Source organism: Macrobrachium nipponense, chromosome 3, assembly GCF_015104395.2.
Source record: "Macrobrachium nipponense isolate FS-2020 chromosome 3, ASM1510439v2, whole genome shotgun sequence".
NCBI lineage: Eukaryota > Metazoa > Arthropoda > Malacostraca > Decapoda > Palaemonidae > Macrobrachium > Macrobrachium nipponense.
In genome coordinates, this window is record NC_087202.1 from 101222837 (window position 1) to 101243527 (window position 20691).

The 20691-nt window shown below is 37.5% G+C and overlaps 1 protein-coding gene across 1 annotated transcript in view; it reads right to left on the reverse strand.

Annotated features, from left to right (window-relative positions):
* LOC135222466 (putative neural-cadherin 2) overlaps positions 1–20691 on the reverse strand; it is a 113813-nt gene that overhangs the window by 12944 nt on the left and 80178 nt on the right. The window contains exons 11-16 of the mRNA XM_064260553.1: positions 17656–17824; positions 11845–12165; positions 5931–6152; positions 2858–3030; positions 1158–1515; positions 59–304 (exon numbers count right to left, since the gene is read on the reverse strand). Coding sequence (XP_064116623.1) covers positions 59–304; positions 1158–1515; positions 2858–3030; positions 5931–6152; positions 11845–12165; positions 17656–17824 — 1489 coding nt within the window. The remainder of the gene's footprint in view (positions 1–58; positions 305–1157; positions 1516–2857; positions 3031–5930; positions 6153–11844; positions 12166–17655; positions 17825–20691) is intronic.

Sequence of the window (20691 nt, forward strand, 5' to 3'; positions counted from 1 at the left end):
TGGAATCATTATATTCATAAACTTTATACCATTCAGCATAATGTTCAAATGACCTTACCTGACCATTTATATTCAAGTCTGAAAGACACCCATCTAGCGGATAAGGCGTAGGAGATTGACTCCATCCATAATCCTTCGGTCGCTGTGGCCCTTGAGCTAGACCCCCTATCTGTAGAGGACCCAGTACCTCCCACTCTCTCAGACCTCCTGGAAGTCCCCAGGACTTTCTAGCAACGCAATGAGACTCGTCGCTGGCCTTCTCGTCCCACCCCAACCCACAGAAGTCCACCATCATGGCTACTCTCTGAGGGCAAGAAAATGGGGAAATAAATAGCAGGGAATGTTTTCATCTAAAGCAAACCAAAACATCCCTCAGCACTAACTTAATGAAGGCTTATTTGTATTTGATACACTTTTGCGGATGTTTTCAAGTTATTATATTCTTAAGAACACAAAGTGAACCCACATTAAAATTATTTTATCGAATTGTCACATAGTAAAAAAAATCAAAATTATTTAATCTTCTTTTAAGTTTCACTACCTTTCTTGGTGCAGTTGCATAATAATGTGGTTTAAAACTTTTTATTATTCTAAAAAATCCCAATAAGTAATATTGAAGTTAGGTACGCGAATCCCATTATTTGTGAAAATGTCTCATTCGTAAGTTTCCTTTCATGAAACACTGATGTTAGTTACGGTAATTCTTTTTGTTTGTCGTGTGACCAGAGATATTTGCAGTATTAGCCGTTCACTTTTAAATTTCCACTACCAATTGAAGAACCCTAGGCATAATAGTTTATTCTTCCAGAGTGCTCTGTAACACAAGTCTAATTATGTTCCCTTCTCTCTTTCTCTCCAAGCTAGCTGCAGCTCGTAACAGTCCTCTAACAAGTAGGTAATAAATTTACTGCTTAGATCAACAATATCAAAATACAAAACGATAAGGGTGGGTGTTCACATCAGGAATAATTTGATTTCTTCAGAAGTATTAGTTAACATAACAAAATTTTAGCAGTGTTCTCATGCATGCCTTAATTCTCGGGAACTGCACCGAGTCCATTTTGGTATCTGTACAACCACGTTCAAAAGCCTACGGGCTTTAAAGTTCTGCAGTGACACATAAGCATCCACTTGAAGCGACACATATTCCAACTAACCTGTTGATGCAAGTGAAGGTGTACAGTGTGCCACTCGCCGTCAGTGACCGACGCATTGACTGTGAGGACGAAAGAACTCCCAATCCCTTCGACGATAAGCTGAGGCTTACTCTCTACCACCTGCAGAGCCAACATGGGCGAGGGGAGACTCCAGTAAGAGGAGCCAAAGGGCTCCGAGTGTGGGGCGAGGGGACCCGAATAAAGGAGCAACCCGTGAGGCCTCCGCGTCAGGACACGAAGGGACAGCGTTGTGGGAAGGCAGGGAGGCAGAGGCCTCAACCACACCCAGCCAGATCCACGGAAGGTCCTGGAGAGGATCTTGCACTGAGGACCCCAGGATCCTCCCGGACACACGCACCTGCCACCAGTTCAATGGACAATATGACATTTATTCATATTGCTTTTCGCTATCACTTTACGTATCTAAATAGGATTTGATAAGTATACTACATATACAATTTAAACTAATGACTTGGGGATAAAATACACAAAAGTAATTTCTCATTGTTTCCCCAATAATTACTACACTGTCTCGATACTGCAAACATAAAATAATGCATGCATGGAACTTAGCTAAAAAAAAGTATGATATAATCTATTGGTTTAAAAATTGACTTCCTTTTTTATTGCAACAAAATACCCATGAAATTAAATAAAAGGTTAATCTATTTACTCTGAAGTACCTGAGTACACGTTTACAAAGTTCATTCACACTCATTTTGAACATTGTTTTCTGGCCTTGTAGAACTCCATATAATTTATATTCTACGAAATATCTAAATTGTTTTTCCCATATTGTACATTTTCCTTTCTAAATACAACATCCGCAAGACGTTGTACGGCTCATTTATGAAGAAGGCTCCTGATTACGTAGACACGAAACATTGCTGCTCATTGTCTTAATAAAGGAATTTCGTAACCATGGCCACTTATTCTTCAACTCTTAACACGTTTCATTTCCATAAAGATTTCTGGAATAGAATATACAATTTAGGCTGAAGGCCAAGCCCTGGGACCTATAAGGTCATTCAGCGCCGAAAGGAAAATTGAGAGTAAAAAGTTACAAAGGTGTAAAGAGGGGAAAAGCTTTGCTGTTGCATTATGATATAATTGTTAGAAGAGGGTGGAAAAGGAGGTACAGTAAAAATAATGAAAGGGGTTGCCACTAGGGGCGGAGGGGACGCTACAGAGAACCTTGAATAATGTCTACAGTGCACCGCACGACGGGAAGATAGTGATTTGTTTTGGTACAAGTACCATATATGAAAGGTCAATTAATTTGCACTGGTTATGCTATGAACATCCTCGTCAACACAAATTTCTTATTCATCTTTAACATCAAATGCCCGTCCTCCTCACAGCAGTCGCAACAACTCATACTAATGTTTGCACCTATTGAGAATTTTTTTTCTTCCTTATGAAGAAAAAACTTTACGGAGTTATACAGGGCTGTCTGCTAATCATGATATATGGTTAAGGATTAAGTAAATAAAAAAAGTATACTAAACAGTAAATAAAAATACGAGATATATAGAAGTATCTAGCATTTTCATTTTCAATACATAATGATAAATGATCTCCCGTTGTGTTACGATAGCTTTGGAATTCATCTCTCTCTCTCTCTCTCTCTCTCTCTCTCTCTCTCTCTCTCTCTCCTGGAATAAAGTACAGGTTTTATGAATTAATCACGAGGAGCTGACCTGCTTCCAGAAGGGAATCTGACGCACCTGCCTCCGTTGAGGCAGCTAGAGGGCGCGCAGGTGTCAGAGTCGTAAGAGGCGTGGGCGTGACCCCTCGGACTCTCCTGGGACACACACTTGTGGCTTCGGATGAGGAGAGGAGTCACCAACGAGGTCATGTTCGTGTCGACAACCTGGAGAGAGAGAAGGGCTTCAGGGACTCCCTCCGCGCTCTGAGAGCAACGTACTTACTGTCCATTTCAAGGAGGGACTGCGAGTCATCGTTTTTCTCAAATATCTTTCAAACTAAATACTTGTTCGAAATGGTACTTTGGCAGTGTACAAGACACTTCCCACTAAATTTTGGTAATATCGTGCATTGTCAAATTCACTATATTAGCAAGTGTTGCCAAGCATCGCCAACCTATGCATTCGAACGTTCTTTTATCGCCATCCTGTCCCTCCCTCCCTACCTCCCTCCCTCTTCCTTCCCCTCCTTATCCCTCCCTCAATCCACTTTCCTGGCCTCTCTGCCTACGACCCTCTACTCATTTCTTGTCTACTATACTGAGTAGTATTGGATGTTGTAAATATGTTGGTTTTTGTTGATTATGTATGCACTGAATTATTGATATCGTATTTTCTTAAGATATATAATTGACTGGATAATGGTGAGACACATACACATACCCCATATATATGTAAAATATAACACTATATATATATATATATATATATATATATATATATATATATATATATATATATATATAATATGCACACACACATATATATATATATATATATATATATATATATATATATAATGTGTGTGTGTGCATATTATATATATATATATATATATATAATACATATATATATACATATATATATATATATATATATATATGTATATATATATACATATATATATACATATATATATACATATATATATACATATATACTATATATATATATATATATATATATATATATATATATATATATATATATATATAATGTGTGTGTGTGCGCGGGCGCGCGCGTGTGTATTTACTATATTCCAAGAGTGAAATAGAGACAAAGTAATATATTATATGATATGATAGATACAATGATTGATTGATTAACCAATATGTGTGTGTGTGTCATGAAGATTCACGCACATATTGAGATTAGTCCTTAATTTATTGTCAGCTTTCTCCATTTTGTGTATGCGATAGCCGACAGACAGACCCTTATCAATACAGTATTACCTGACACACCAAGGATACAATCAACCAAAGCCCAGGGAAAGAGGTCTGCTCACTTACCCCCAAATACCCAAAGTAAGCGGAGCTATGTCTACCTACTTAGTCCTCCAAGCTACTTAGCAGAAAACTTTGTGAAAAATGAATCATTATTACGGTCGTTACGTAAAACCTCGCTATCCTTTTCATTGTGAACTCTCCAATTATCCGCTGGTATTGAAAAATTATCATGGAAAACGGTATTTTATTGCACTTTTGTAAATTACAGAGTTATTGGGGGGAGAGATGAGGGGATAGCAGGTTTGATTCTGTACTTAAGTCTTGCTGACTCATGCGCCTTTGCCTTTAAATGTCAAGATAAACGCCTTAACGAAACACCATTTGACAATGCACTAATATTACAAAAAAATTAGCAGGGGGTGTCTTGTACACGACGTCAAATGTAATTTCGATCACATAATTATCTTGAAAGATATCTGAGAAAAACGATGACTCGCGGTCTCTGAAATGCATAGTAGAATGGATGAACACTTACAGTAAACAAGAAAAAAATGCGCTGAAGTTACTTCGAGTTTTCTTTACAGCGTATACTGCTATATGAAACTGTCAGCCACGGCTCATGAAACTTTCAGCTACAGCCTGGTGGTGGCCTGTGTTGTTGGCACCTATAGGGGTGCCAGACGAACGTGTATGGCTAACTTTAACCTCAAAATAAAAATTTTCGAGAACAGAGGGCTTCAATTTCGTATGTTTGATGACTGGAGGGTGGATGATCAACATAATAATTTGCAGCCCTCTAGCCTCGGTAGTTTTTAATATCTGGGGGCGGACAGAAAAAGTGCAGACGGAGAGACAGAGCCATCTCAATAGTTTTCCTTTGCAGAAAACTAATAAGGGATGAATGCAAAAATTTTGAGCATTATTGTCTAAGACTGTTTTTTTCCATGATTTAGGTATTACTTCACATGACAGCTCTTTTAGATGTCTCAGAAATGTTTAATGAAACATCTTTATAAAAGATGTTTCATTAAAGCGTGCTTCATAATATGTCACTAAAAATCCCCATAACAATATAAAATCCCTGTACATAGAAAATAAATATACATTTTACAATAGTTACAATAACAGTTCTCTAATTACTGCACAAGTTTGACAGTCATCTCCTTTGTAATTTTTTTCGTTTTAGTTTCAATTAGAATCTATGCATGCAATACTTCTGCCGTAAATAGGAAGATAACTTCTAATCGAAAGGTATTTTAGAGTAATCAATAAATATTAGAGGGAAATATTTTGCATATTGACAGAGTTGTATGTCAAACCCTTAATTTTGGCGATTCAAGTTAGGAACGCGTTGCAAAGACGAAAGCAATATTATGGTTCTTAACTAGAGAGAAAAAAATTAACGAACTTGAGAGAATAGAGAAAAATTAATAAAGGAAATATTTATTTTAATTCTCGCCCAATTAAAAAGAAACAAGTAAAAAATGCGCCGAAGTTTCTCCGGCTCAATCAAGTGCTCTGTACAACGTATAATGCTGTATGAGGCTTGGCCTACGAAGCATTCAGCCACGACCAAGTGGTGGCCTGTCCTATAGCGTACTTTACCCTTAAAGAAAATAAAAACTACTGAGGCTAGAGGGCTGCAATTTGGTAGACTTAATGATTGAAGTGTGGTTAATCAACATATCAATTTGCAGCCCTCTAGCCTCAGTAGGTTTTAAAATCTGACAGCGGACAGTAAAGGTGCGAACGGGCGGACAAATAACCATCACAATGATTTTCTTTACAAAAAACTAAAACAAATAAAATTTGTTAGATAAACAATAAATAAACAAAAATACCTGAAGAGGAAGAGCTGTGGAAGCCAGAGAGGTCACAGAGGCTCCGTCTTCGTAGGACAACTTGAGAGTAGAGAGAGCAGAGTCCTCTGGTCCTTCGAGGTTTGGGTGATACCCTCCACTCACCGTGTCCTTCCTAGGGACCTGCTTGACCGAGAGGCCTTTCTTATCGAAGACAGGGGGCGGGTCCTTCAGGGACACTGAGAGACCAGTGGCTTTCTCCAGCTTTTGTCGGAAAAAGAAAGTCACATTAGTTCGCTTAGGCTGCACTGTACTTCTTTTAATCTAATGATTCAAATCTTTTTACTTCCATATACATAATTAGTATCAAACAGCTATGCTGAAGGTAGTAAAGAAATCAACACCACTTCTCCATCAACAAACCCGCCAAAAAATGAGTCCATGACATAAGTAAAAGTAGACTTTTTTTGCATATGGTGCGCTACGGGGATATTATTTATTTATCTTCAGGTGAAAACCCTTAAATTATTCTTACTGTTTCCATATGCACCGTCAAACATAAATAGTTAGTGGAAGATATCTGGTATTTTACCTATAATACGGTCAACGAATTTTTTTTATTTTCAACAAGTTACTTTACGTTTAAGTGAAAAGACAAGACGCCATAAATACTTGGGACAACGATAGAAAAATCTTTGTACATTGGGACTCTTCTAGGAAAAAGAGCGGATTTGATAAAGCAAATACTATTTGGATTTGGTAACATCATCACGCGCAAACAAAATATAAAAACTGGAGCTATGACGCCTTACTGGTCTTAGTTAGCAAGATTCTACTTTGATATAAATCAGTCATGCTATATGGAAACGCAAAATATATTCACAAATTTATAACGTATTATCTATCATAGACTATGGCAGTTTCAAATACTACGAACCTTCCATGATAACAAACATAAGCCAAGAGTTACCATCATTATCCATTGGCGTATGGCCGCTGAATAGGTATTTAGTAAAAAGAAAATTGACTTATCTTGGTGTAGTCCATTTTCTGACGGGGCATTGTGCAGTAGTAAGTACTTCAATACTTTGCCGTAAGATTGATTGGATCTGAAATCTAAAGAGGGCTTTTGTTCTATCCAAATCGCTTTTATAAATAACAGTCATAATTGCACTCATGCATCTTTGTCATTTTCATTTTGATTTGGTCCACTGAATGATAGAATGAATTCCCCGATATTGGATCTGTAAAAACTGAATGCGGTCCGTTTCTGGTTTAATTAATTTTAAATAAATTTATATCCTGAATATTTACCAATAAAACTGAATCAATAACAGTAACAAACAATCGGCAAATGCATCCAGCATATTCTTTCAAATCGAGACAAAATAATAAAGTAATTTTATATTTTGCCATTTTCCATTATTCTCATGCCTCTGACTGGGTTGATGGTCTCGTCCCTTTTACGCGGGTCATTCATGCCCAGACTTGTCCCCAGACATGTCGAAAGGGGGGGGGGGGGGGGGGGGGGGGTGGTGGGGTTGGGGGGGTGGGGGGGGGGGGGGAGGGGGAGGGGGGGGGGGGGGGGGAGCGTCCGTGTAAAATTGCTCATTTGCGTTCTTGGGACGTCCCTAGAGTTGATAGCCGAGGTACTCTCCAACGGCGAACAGTTAACTTTGGAAACTTGTGCTATAGTTTCTGTCAAAATGAAAAACCTTGCTAAAGAAACCAAAGAAAGTATTTTGGGATTTGGTAAAAGATGGTTTCTTAAAAGAAATGAGTTTTCTCATGCATCTCTCATGAATGAATTCAAATGACATTCAGTTTTTAGAGCAATATCGGGGAATTCATTCTATCATTCAGTGGACCAAATACTACTACTGCACATGCCCCGTCAAAGATGACTACACAAGATAAGTAATTTTCTTTTACTAAATCCTGCTATAATTAATTGAAGATGGGCGAGGATAAATTTAGAAGAGCCTGCTCGGTCGTTAATTAAAACACTTTATATCAAGAAATTCAGACAAACTGTCTGCAGGGGCTTAATTTCGGGGGGGGAGGGTAAAGCCCTGGGGGGTTACTTGCCCCTCAAGGACACAGGACGGACCCCCACAAGACTATGGGTTCCCCCCAACCAATAGATTTTGTTGAAACATAATAATAATAATTAATAATAATCAAAATTAATAATCAAATAATAATAACTAATAAATAATAATAATAAGAATAATAAAGTAACGAGAAACCGAAAGGGATAAAGCTAACCAGATGGGAGCAACATCAAACACATAGGATGAGAACTTGGATAACAAATTACCTTGGGAATAACTTGAATGGAGAGGATATAAAACACCAACGAGATGAAGGGGTAACACGATCAGGAAAGAATTATATGCAGAGAACTGCAAGGCGATACTCAAGTCAAAACTCAACGCCTGGAAATATGATAAAAGCCCATAAACCACATGGGCGAGTGCCAGTAATCAGATAAACAGCGACAGGAAATAAGTGGAATGGACGAAGGCAGAACTCCGCAGCATAGATCAGAAAAACCAGGAAACATGTATGAAACAATACACAAAGCACTACACCCAAGAGCAAATACGACAGGGAACTAATACATCACACGAAAGGAAGGAGGGGAGAGGACTACTAACGTATAGAAGGACTGCGTCAAACCATCGAAAGAACAGAGCAAGTGGGGCAATATCTGGAAAACCCAGATGAAAAACGAGTGGGCTAAAGAGTGCATGGGAAGAAGGACTAATAAACAAGTTAGACGAAAAGAACCCACAGAAATTATACAGAGACAGGAGAACGAACAAAACAGAAACAGAGGACTGGGCACAAACCAAACCAATGCACCGAAAACCAATTACATGAGAACAGACTAAAGAACGTATCCAGCTCGATGACCCACATGGCAATGGCTACAAAAGGGGAGGTAGAGCTAAAGAAGGAAAACTGAAGAAAATGATAACAGCGGTACAAGATCAGGCCCTAATAAACCAGATATTTTGTTCAAAGAACGATAGACAGAAAGAAAATAACATCTCCTCCCATATGGTAGAAGTGCAATACGAAAAATGAAAACATAACCTAAACCACATAGCAAGTGAATGCCCGGCACTTGCACATAACCAGTACCAAAAGATGGCATTGATTCAGTTGGCAAAAGCCTCCACTGGAGCCACTGTGCAAAGAAATACTATCAGCTTACCACTTGCTGGGTAATAAGTGGTAACGAGCAACCAACCTTGATGGGAGTGATAGAAAACGATCAGGCTAAAGATCCTTCTGGGACTCTGGTATCCAGAACAGCATAGGTGTGATACGTGCACAAGTAGACCAGATAAAGTCAAGAAGAAAGTTATTCCACTTCACTGATGTCGACAATACCAATAGGACAACCAGAGTTGGAAGTAGAAAGAGAGGGAAAAAAATGGTCTAAGTATCAAGATCTGAAAATAGAAATAAAGAAGGATATAGAATATGCCAGTTGGAAATTGTACCCATAATCATAGGAGTCTAGGCAGCACGATCCCAAGATCCCTTTGAAAGGGAATCTAGAAAAACCTTGAGGCTTGAAGTAGCTCCAGGACTCATGCAGAAGTGTGTCGGTCCTAAAGAAACGGCCCACATAGTAAGAAAAGTGGCTGGAACTCCTAAGGAGGCAGGATGCAACCCGGGAAACCCCTCCCAACTATAAATAACCACCCACAGTCGAATTGGAGGTCGGTGGCTCGAGCCAAAAAAAAAAAAAAATTAAAATAATAAATAATAATAATAATAATAATAATAATAATAATAATAATAATAATAATAATAATAATAGTAAAATTCACTCAAAGATGAATCATACATGCTTCAAATTGATCCAATATGCACACAAATTTCCAAAAATTTCTTTGGGGGGGGTGCCATCAGTGAACCCTTACCCCCAGCTGATAAGGCTCGCTTCGCTCGGCACCCCACCCATATCATAAGTTCTAAACCTTTGGGCCGACTCTCCAACCCCCAAGAAAAAAATGAAATGACGCCCCTGCCAGTATGAGGCCGATAAATCAACCGTCACAATATGGTATTTAGCGACGGGGAGATCTTACGAGGACGTTCAAATCAATGTGGCGATGTCTCCTCAGAGGCTTGGGAATAGCATTCCGGAGTGCACTAATGTTTATTTCCTTGGTGGCAGTTTCCTGTGTAGTATCTGAATATGTATCCTATATCTTGTTTACTTAAATATCATAAGAGATATTTTTCCGATTACTGTCGGGATAACACTTGTATTTCACATTCCATAAGCATGGGTGTGAGTTATATAAAGCAATCCAGTCAGTCCAAAACGACTTATCAACGCATATTTCTACCATAGTAAAAGAACTTCCTGAAGTCGCCCATCGCAGACGACACCGAGTATTACTGAAATGATAAATACATGTCTGCATCGAAGTAACCTCCATTCATTCACGCACGGTTATGTATTTCAACCAACGAACAACCGCGTCTCACATAGTGAATGGGCTAGTTATACCTCCCTTTCAACAAGTCGCTACGCTTTACTGTGCAACAGTCTGTACCTTGGTCTGTACAAACTAAAAAACTACCACATTCACGTACCGACGTCCAACGATCCGCCCACTTTTCTACAAGTCTCAAGAACGGAGCTGACCGTGAATGGGCGCCTAAAACTCAATCATCATATACTCGGTCGATGAGAATCGCTATCATAATCTTCAAACACTCGGTCGATGAGAATCCCTATCATAATCTTCAAACACTCGGTCGATGAGAATCCCTCTATCATAATCTTCAAACACTCGGTCGATGAGAATCCCTATCATAATCTTCAAACACTCGGTCGATGCGAATCCCTATCATAATCTTCAAACACTGGGTCGATGAGAATCACTATCATAATCCTCAAACACTCGGTCAATGAAAATCACTATCATAATCTTCAAACACTCGATCGATGAGAATCCCTATCATAATCTTCAAACATTCGGTCGATGAGAATACCTAACATAATCTTCAGTCTTCGATGAGAATCACTATCATAATCGTCAAATACCCGGTCGATGAGAATCACGATCACAATCTTCAAACACTCCGTCGATGAGAATCGCTACCATAATCTTCAAACGCTCGGTCGATGAGAATCACTACTATAATCTTCAAACACTCAGTCGAGGAGAATCACTACTATAATTGCTTAACCCGTGCGGCAAAAACTCAGTCTCATTGATGCTTCCATCCCAAAAACTGGGTTATGACTTATTATTAAGTTACTGGGGGGAAAGACTAACTTTTTACATATTCCTTCTTCCATGAATTTGCTAAAAGCTTTAGGCAACTAGAAAATCAAGTTTCTGAACGGAATCATACATACTGTTAAAACTATTCAATTATGATAAATCACCTCTTTATAACATCAACGTCATAACAAAAATAAAAAAAAAGGAAAGGTCATTGGCTACTCTGTGAGTGAGAGTTTTTGCAAGGGCAAGGCTGGCTTAACCTAAAATAAAATGTTAAAAAATTGTCTCAGTTTATCTCTGTCCTAAAAAAATCTAGTTTTGGTATTCTACATATTTACTTTACTCAAGAAACTACTTTAGGAAGAAAATATATCTAATTTTCGGTAATGTGGTTTTGCATGGAAATGAACTCAAATAAGATGTGTGGTGGGGGCGGGCGGATTATTCATTAATATAATAATTAATACAATAATAACCTACCTGACGAGAAACTAAAATCTGTTTACGGAACACTGTAGCAATTACTATACAATGCAATGTAACTATTACCTTTACCGGAACACGATAACAATTACTGTATAATGCAACGTAACTATTACCTATGCAAGTTTTTTTTGGGGTGAGGTGGGTGGTTTTAAAAGTATATTATGCTAAAGTACCATAAATACGTGACGCATTTAAAATCACCTCACCTTATCCTTGCGGAGAGACAACAAGCCCTGTAGCCTGACAGGGTCTACAAAAGCATCCTTGTCATCCTTCACGCTCACCCAGACGCATGTAGTTGGCGCTGGATGCTCACTGGGTGAATTAGTACCAACTGGCTGTTCCCTTTCTTGCAGGTGACTGGATGACGATTCAATTTTGGGAGAAGTGAAGGCGACCGTCGGAGTGATCCCCGGAAGAGCGGTGTTCCCGTAGACGCTGACCACTTCTACCTTGTGGGGGGAGGGACCTTCCGAAATGATGTCGTGAACTGCCTCCAGCAGTTTTCCAAGACGTCCACCTCCAGTCTTGCGTGGGATAAAGGAGAGATAAAAATTAAAAGAATAATGATGATGGCCATCATCTGAGGCAGAAGAAAAAGATGATGCAAATCTGTTCTATCGGATCCCGCTTAAAAAGGGGAAACTTAAACACCATAGATGGACAAGAATGGCTTTTGCAAGTCGGTATGCCAATAAAACCCTTGATTACTGGGCTCGAGTCATATTCAGTGATGTGAAAACATTCACCTCGGCAACTCACGGACGACTACTCTGCTGGCGCCCAAACAACACAAGATACGAGCACCAGTTCATATATGAAATTGCTGTGTGTGGGAGAACTTGCTGAAGATGGCGGCCGCTTCACTGCTGAGAAATATATAAAAGTAATGGTGCCTTCTGTCCGTGCATACCCCCTTCCCTATCCTGAAGGAATAACTTAAGCGATATTCATTGTCTTGCTCATCATAATTAGATAATGACAAGTTACTATAGTTTCATAGCATCTAATATAAGATTTTCAATTTAATTATACAAATTAATAATACAAATGATATATACAAAAATCTTTTCGGCGATACTTGCTTCACTTTCTTTTTTGACAGGATAACTGTTCTATTCTCAATGCCTGCATTGTTAGGCGATGGTTTGCAGAACACCACCAGATATTGAACTCCTGGAATGGGCCAGCAAAGGGTGCGACGTGAAACCTAGATGTATGGGGAAATATAGTTAGCAGTTGGGAGGAAGGCCAGGAGGGATCTCACCAACTGCTTGAGCACACATTACGGGAGTGGGGGTTATGCCGACGAAATCAGCAAATGATTTACAACCACGTTGCATCTATGCCAAATAGGTTGTAGGAGGTTATCTCAAACGATGATGGCTGGACAAGATATTGATTTTTATGAGATTTAAATGTTAATTAGCTATTAGGTTTCAACTTTGGTGATGGAAATAAACATAGTAGCAAGTTATAATGATTATCAAAGAACAAAATTATTTATAACTTCAAGTCTGCATAATACCAGTTGCGTTATTATGATTATTATTAGTAGCAGTAGTAGTAGCAGTAAGGCTCACACAATAATTCTGTTTTTGAAATATAATTATCATAGTTCTGAATTTTCGAGTATATAAATGAAATTACTGAAAATCTTTAAATGAAATGTTTGACGGCTCTCTACAAAGATATTTCAACGTTTCTTGACCTTTCGAAACTCAAGACTGAACAACCTCATGCAAAGATCAATCCTCAGTAAAAAGAAAAAAGAAAAAAAAACTTTAATCTCGTTGTGCAGGGTAGAAACGTTGAACATTAAAAAGCATGGAAGGCATCGTAGACGATATTTTCTGCATTTGTGAAACCTCTTGAGTGTGCTGCTGAATTTCCTCTCCGAAAACAAACACGATAACTATATTTGAATAAAAACTTATGTATATATTTCTTTAAAAACGTGTAGATAGTCCCAAAACCATTTCAGAAGACGAGAGAGAGAGAGAGAGAGAGAGAGAGAGAGAGAGAGAGAGAGAGAGAGAGAGAGAGATCATGTGATCAAACAAATATCTAGCAAAAAAAAATCACAAATTTATTTTGCTCGTCTATTTTCTTGAATGTGGCCAGCATTCTTTTATAATATTAATGAGTAAATAGCCAAGGCATGCCACTACTCCAGCATTTACGTGGAAAACAAGTTCTTTCCTCATTACTGTATTTGTCAGGCAACCTCTATCAAGGGATGAACACCGAAATTGATCAACCTTATTTTATTATGTGTGTGTGTATATATATATATATATATATTTATATATATTATATATATATATAATATATATATATTATATATATATATATATATATATATATAGGGTTACTGTAAAAATTTTTGTATATGGCGAACAAAAAATATATACAGTCTATGTCCAAGTAACCATGTTATAAAGAATGTTAAATAAGTATAATTTGAAAGTAAAAGAGCGTTTAACAACGGTCAGTGGCTGATAAATTATGATTGAAACTGCCATACTAAGATTATGTTGAGAGTGAAAAATAACTCCAAATTAAAAGTTTTTAGGGTGATCTTAGTAGCGGTCGGTATAAAGTAAACGTTATTTTTAGGCGATCTTTCTTGGGCCTTCTTGGGTAGACATCCTATATTCTTAGCCACAATGAATGAGCTAAAAACGTAAATGTTATCCGACAACCGCTACACAGTGTGTCTAAAAACAGAATTCCTATCAGGATCGCCAATGTATCATCTCCAAACTCATGTGTATCTATTTGTTGAGAATTCAATATTTTCAGTCATTTTATCCCTACATATTCTTACAATTACAACATTCTTTTTTATTCTTTTCTGATAACGATATACAGAACGGTTGGCTATTCGAGATGGAAGTACTTTTCCTCCGCTGTTAGATTGAATTACACAAAATTGAAAGAACTTTCAGCATAGAAGAGATGATATTCGAATGAAAATATTTGCATTACACAAAACAGATGATGAGCCTCATTGCATATGTCGATAAACGAATTAATGCCCATAATTATAATCAGCCAATCAGATGTCCCCTTACGTCCAGTCATTCGTTTGAAGTTCTAGGTAAATATCTTTCTCTCATGTCGTGTATAGGGATGGGTTATGTTAATATGATTTTATATAAATTATATCAACATTTCCCGGTGGTTTTAGCTACATTATTTATCGTTTCAATGGGATATCAGAACTAGCTTTAAAAGTTAGTAAGTAAGAGACAAATCGTTACCGAAGTTATACATGCTTGGATAGTTGTGTCTACCTTACGAACAACTCCTCCCTCTTTCCGAACAACCCCCTTCCCGCCCTTCCCGCTCTTCCATTTCCTACGTCAGTCTCTAGAGCCAACCGCAATTGTATGATGATATTACTTTTTGTAATTTCCCTCTGATAAACGGTCTTATATAATCTTGAAAAATCATGTATAAACCATGAATCACATTGTAGTTTGTTTTAAAACTTTTTTCTTTATCAGGTCATTTTATTTCTTTTCAAATAATCAAATTAAAATATGTTAATTGGTAATGAACGTCTCCACCAATAAGGGTTGCCTTTGCGAACAGCGAATTCATTCATATTTTCAACCATTTTTACTACATAAACAAAAGCAGCGTTGCCATTTAGCGTCTAGTGAACACAGGGATAAACGTAAATCTTTTCCGCGACTGTACGGGAGTCCAAATGCCACTCTAAGCCAGTGCCACGAGAAACAGCACAAGGGATATTCGACACGGCATTATATAATGTCAACATGAAGGTTTATAGCAACCGAGAAATAAAAGCTAAGTGCTAGACTGAAATAGGGATGGCAATGTTCATAGACTGGAATGACAAGACGGAAGCGGAAAAAAATATAAGAGCCACAAGCCTGTCACTCATTCTAATTGGTAAGCTTGCATAATGAACTAAACATGCTTGTTTGTTACTTAGTAACGCTTCTAAAATAGCGCTCGTGTATTCTATATACCTTGGTCTGGCCAAAAACTCAACGTTAGACAGCGAAGTTTTTAGCGCTCGTGTGTCCAGACCCAAATTGAGCCTCGTTCCAATAAATGTTGGCATACCAAGCTGATCACTAAATTCTAAATTTCAAAATCTTGGATCGCACCAAAACGTAAGCAACCTTCTAATACAGTGGTTCTCAACCAGGGAAGAATTCCCTCCTATACTGGAATTTCAGTTTCAGGGGGGAGAATTGTTACCAAGGATTTTTAGTATTATATGTCAATTATTTGCAATGCACGTTTTGAGGCAGACAATTCTGGAAAGGGGGAGGGGCGTTAGGGCTGACATTCTGACTTATGGTGAAAGGGTACGTGAGCAAAAAAATAAAATAATAATATATATATATATATATTATATATATATATATATATATATGTATATATATATATATATATATTATATATATATATATATATATATGTATATATGATATTATATGTATATTACATGTATATGTGTATATGTATATATATATAGTATATATAATATATATATATATATATATATATATTTATATATATATATTGTATATGTGTTATATATATATATATATATATATATATATATATATATATATTTATACATTTTAAAAAACGCTTTAAATTAAAATTTAAAAGCACTAAGATTGTGAGAAATAAAGTTTTAAACCCACAAGGATTTTCTTATAATTAATCATATCTACAAAAATAAAAGCGTGGGCACCAAACATGGAAGGAACTGCTACAAGAAAAAAATATATTTTGTTATATCTTGTAGCATTTCCCTCCATGTTTGGCGCCCACGTATTTATTTTTGTAGACAATTAATTATAAGAGAATACTAGTCTCCAATTTTTTTTTCAATTTTTAGTGCATTTTTAATAAAAGTACGTTTAAATTTTTTATATTTCAATATTTTACATTTTCAGTTTTGACGGAAATTATAACAAATTTCTGAAAAATCCGTAGTTATTAATTTAGTCTACCGAGTCGAAGAAGCTGTGCAAAATTCAGTTTCATACAAATCCTGAGATGTTGGGAGACACTGTTCTAATATCATAATCAAAATACGTACTCTCTTAGTCTGACAAAGTTTGGCACCTTGACTTTACAAAAAAGGGACAGGATAATAAAAAATAAGACGTGTCAAAAGAAGGCATTTCACACCAGCTGTGCATTTTGAGATGTTCTGTAGTGACATATTTGCTCTTACCCATAAACGCCCTGCCAAAATTTGCAAAATGATTCTCATCGCTGTTGGTAGAGGTGAAGGTGACACTCAAACACTTAATTACATTTACACATGCAACTGCAGTACCATTAATGTTAACAGGATTCCGCGGCCGGCACTTTACTCTTCTAACAACTGCTGAAAAATATACGTTTAGTATTTTGAGCATTAACATTTACTTGCACACATTTTATGTAATTAAAGCATTCATTAACCAGGTACAACAAACCACTCAAGGATGGAGAAAGCACAACAATATCACCAGCATAGAGTTTTATGACTAACAATCTCATTACTCATTACGCAGCCAATTTTATAATTACAAGGTTCTCTGATAAATCGTCCATATTTAAGCTGAAAAGAGTGGGGGATTAAATGGAGCTCGGTTTGATTTAGCATGTGACACTCAGTTCTTCCGATACATCTGTATCTCGTTTTGTTGCGTCTGTTATATCAATTGTGCTCTCATCTAACATTTGACAATAATGAAAGGTGAAAAGAATGTATAAACGTTCAAAATATTTGATATCCTTTTCTATAAACTCACACATAAACATAACAAATGTGTCTGAGTTGTGTATTTTTCATGGAAATTATAATTAAAATTAGGTTAAAACGCTGCCTCTTATCTGGCAACTAGCAGATTTTCGAAGACTTTCTTTTCGTCAACATTTCTTCAGATTCGTGGCTACAACGATAGAATTCAAAAAACACAAAAACCGATTCTTTGGTAACCTAAAACCAAAAGCTCTCCCGCATGACTCACCGTGGGTGTCCACCCCCTGGTCAAGTCGGCTGGAGTAACAGGAGTCAGGAGGACTGGTGCAGCGTGGGTCAGGGCATCGTGGGTCAAGGTCCTGACCACCACAGTGACGTTGGCAGCAACACCCACCTGACTCCACACTCGGTCACTCACCGCAAAGTGCAGCAGGTACCTGCCCAAGAAAACAGATGCAAGGATTATACCTTATATTCCTAACACACCAATCATAAATACTACTACTTCAACCACTCCAAAATCCCATGTTTTCAGGTTTCATTCAAGTCGCAAAGTACGTCCATTCCATACAAATATCCTTTTCAATTTACTTCACGATAAAAATGAGAGAGACCCTTCATATTTCTGTTCATCAATATAATCTAACACCTTGCAATTGTATATAGATAGCAACAGGTAACGACAACATAAAAGTGGTACCTTTCTTAGATAGTGACCCCCAACAGGGGGTCGTTATCTAAGAGTAATACTTCCTGGGCTCACTATCTTTATGATATTTACAGTGTTTTATTTTTTTACGGTAATTCCCAACAGCGTTTGTACCAAGGTTTGTACTAAACACGCCGCAAAGGTGGATACATACCAGGTTACAACCCTTGGGTGGTCACTATCTAGGAAAGGTACTAAAAGCGTATTTACTGCTATATGGAAATGTGTCTTCAAAAAGTACATGGTACTTAGTGAATTTCACCCAATGGTGTGATCAAGTAGCCATTAAACCATATACTTAACTATCTTCACTATTGGTTATATCCAAACTAATGCACGGGATCAGTAAATATTTAAATCACAAATTCGTCGGTTTTCAGCGTTACTGTGACCATAGCATGAATGCGTATCAAATAGAGTAATGACGATCTTCACTCACTGGTTCACCCTGCACATGACCGAACGTGTAATTAGGTCAATTTACAGCCATAACGTTGATGATACAAGTTAAGTATATCTTAGTTTAACCAGACCTCTGAGCTGATTATCAACTCTCCTAGGGCTGGCCCGAAGGATTAGATATTTTATATCGAGAAATTAATTTATAATCACCAGAAACAAATTTCCCTGATACAAACCCAAGCGTAAATGAACATGAGAAAAAAGATTAAGCATACGTGTCTATTAATGGTTTCATCCAAGGATAAATGAGGGTAGGATGGGGGCGCTTTCCAACGATGCTTATATTCACTCGTGTTGCCATTCTAGAATGACTTCGTGAATGACAAGACATCTTTCAAACATTAACATCGCCTATCTTTCAAGGTGGCTCAGCCAAGCAAGAACGTACGAAGGATCGGAATTTTAACTTTACGTGGAGGTCATTCAAGTACAACTGCCCCTGTAATAAAGTGGCCGATACAACAATTACTTAAAAAATATAGAATGATGAATGTAGAATATGAGGTCATTCAACGCTGAAAGGGAAACAGAGTAAAAAGGGGTGAAAGGTTAACGGGAGACAAACTTCGCAGTTACACTATGAAACAATTGTTATGAATGGTGGAAATTAAGATGGGAGAAGGAATATGAAAGGAGGCACGGTAAAAAAAGAAAGAAAGAGGTTGCAGCTAGGGGCCGAAGGAACGCTGCAAAGAACCTTAAAGACCACGGTGAACAATGACTTAATCTTCGAAAGTTTTAAATGCCCTAAGAAATTTCCCATTGAAATGATCTATAAAAAATCTAATTCATTGCAGACGAATGAAAAATACTCACAGACCCCCCGAATTCATATAAGTGAAATATGAATGAATAATCACAAGACGTTTCAATAACAAAAGAGAAAAATAATCTTATCGTTTGAAGGTTTAAGGAGGTCTTTCTATTGTTTAATGGCAGCAACTTTATTGGATTAGCTTATCACGTGAATATCAAAGTTTCGTTCGACATAACTTCCTTTCACTGACAGGGCAATTCTTTCCTTTTCAAATACACGGAAAGTGACTTCGTAAGCACACATTAGCACACTTACTACATACGCTAGCGTGATTTGCAAGGGTTAATGATTCTGAGGAATTGTCCAATTTGTCGGTGTTTTCTTCCATTCTAAAATTTCATTTCCGTACCGCATAATACATCATCATCATTACGCTAGTTGCCTGGAGGATGTCTTCCTTCTCAGCACGTTTCATACGCATAAAATTAGACTAAAGCTTTAACTACAATTGCGGTAAGTTTTGACTCATCTCATGAAAGTGTCAGCAAATGCCGCCCGTTACTTAGGTATTGCACATAGTGCCTCATACGTTTACAACGGTGATAAAAGCCATACGACCTGTTGTAGGTCATTTGTTCTTCCTGTACTGGGATACTGTTCCGTCAGAGATTGATCTCTTTCAAATAGTAGTACGTCGTGGTAGGTTTCTGTTTCCTAACTGAAGGTCACTTGTTTGTCAATTTTTCGTAAGTTGTATTTTTAAGGAGATCTTTCACTTTAACAAATAATCGCTAATATTGTTTTCCTGATGAGAACAACCACATTTGCTGAGCAGCAGCAGCTCCAATATGCAGTAAATATACCTCACTGTCGATCTTCACAGTTAGAAGGGTCTTTTATTTCGCACACTGCTGGACTATGCAACAGCCTCCCTGAGGATGTTGCGTAATTGGAAACTCAAAAGTTCAAGAGATGATGCAACGCATTGCTACGCTAAAATAATTCTTCGTATTTCCTATTACCTTCTGTTACATGTTTAAAATGGGTAAAATATTCTTTGGAAGCCTTTATTGTAAGTCAATGTCCCCTGTGGGCTTATTTCATCTTCTCAATAATAAGAATGGAATATGGAGTTACATAGGCCAAAGGCCAAGCACTGGGACCTATCAGGTCATTCAGCGCTGGAAAGGAAATGGAGAGTTGGAGGTTCGAAAGTTGTAACAGGAGGATAACCTCCCAGTTGGACTATGAAATAATTGTTAGGAGAGGGTGGATAGCAAGGTGGAAGACAGATAATATGAATGGAAGTACAGTAAAACGAATGAAAGGGGGTTGCAGCTAGGGGCTGAAGGGACGCTGCAAAGAACCTTTAGTAA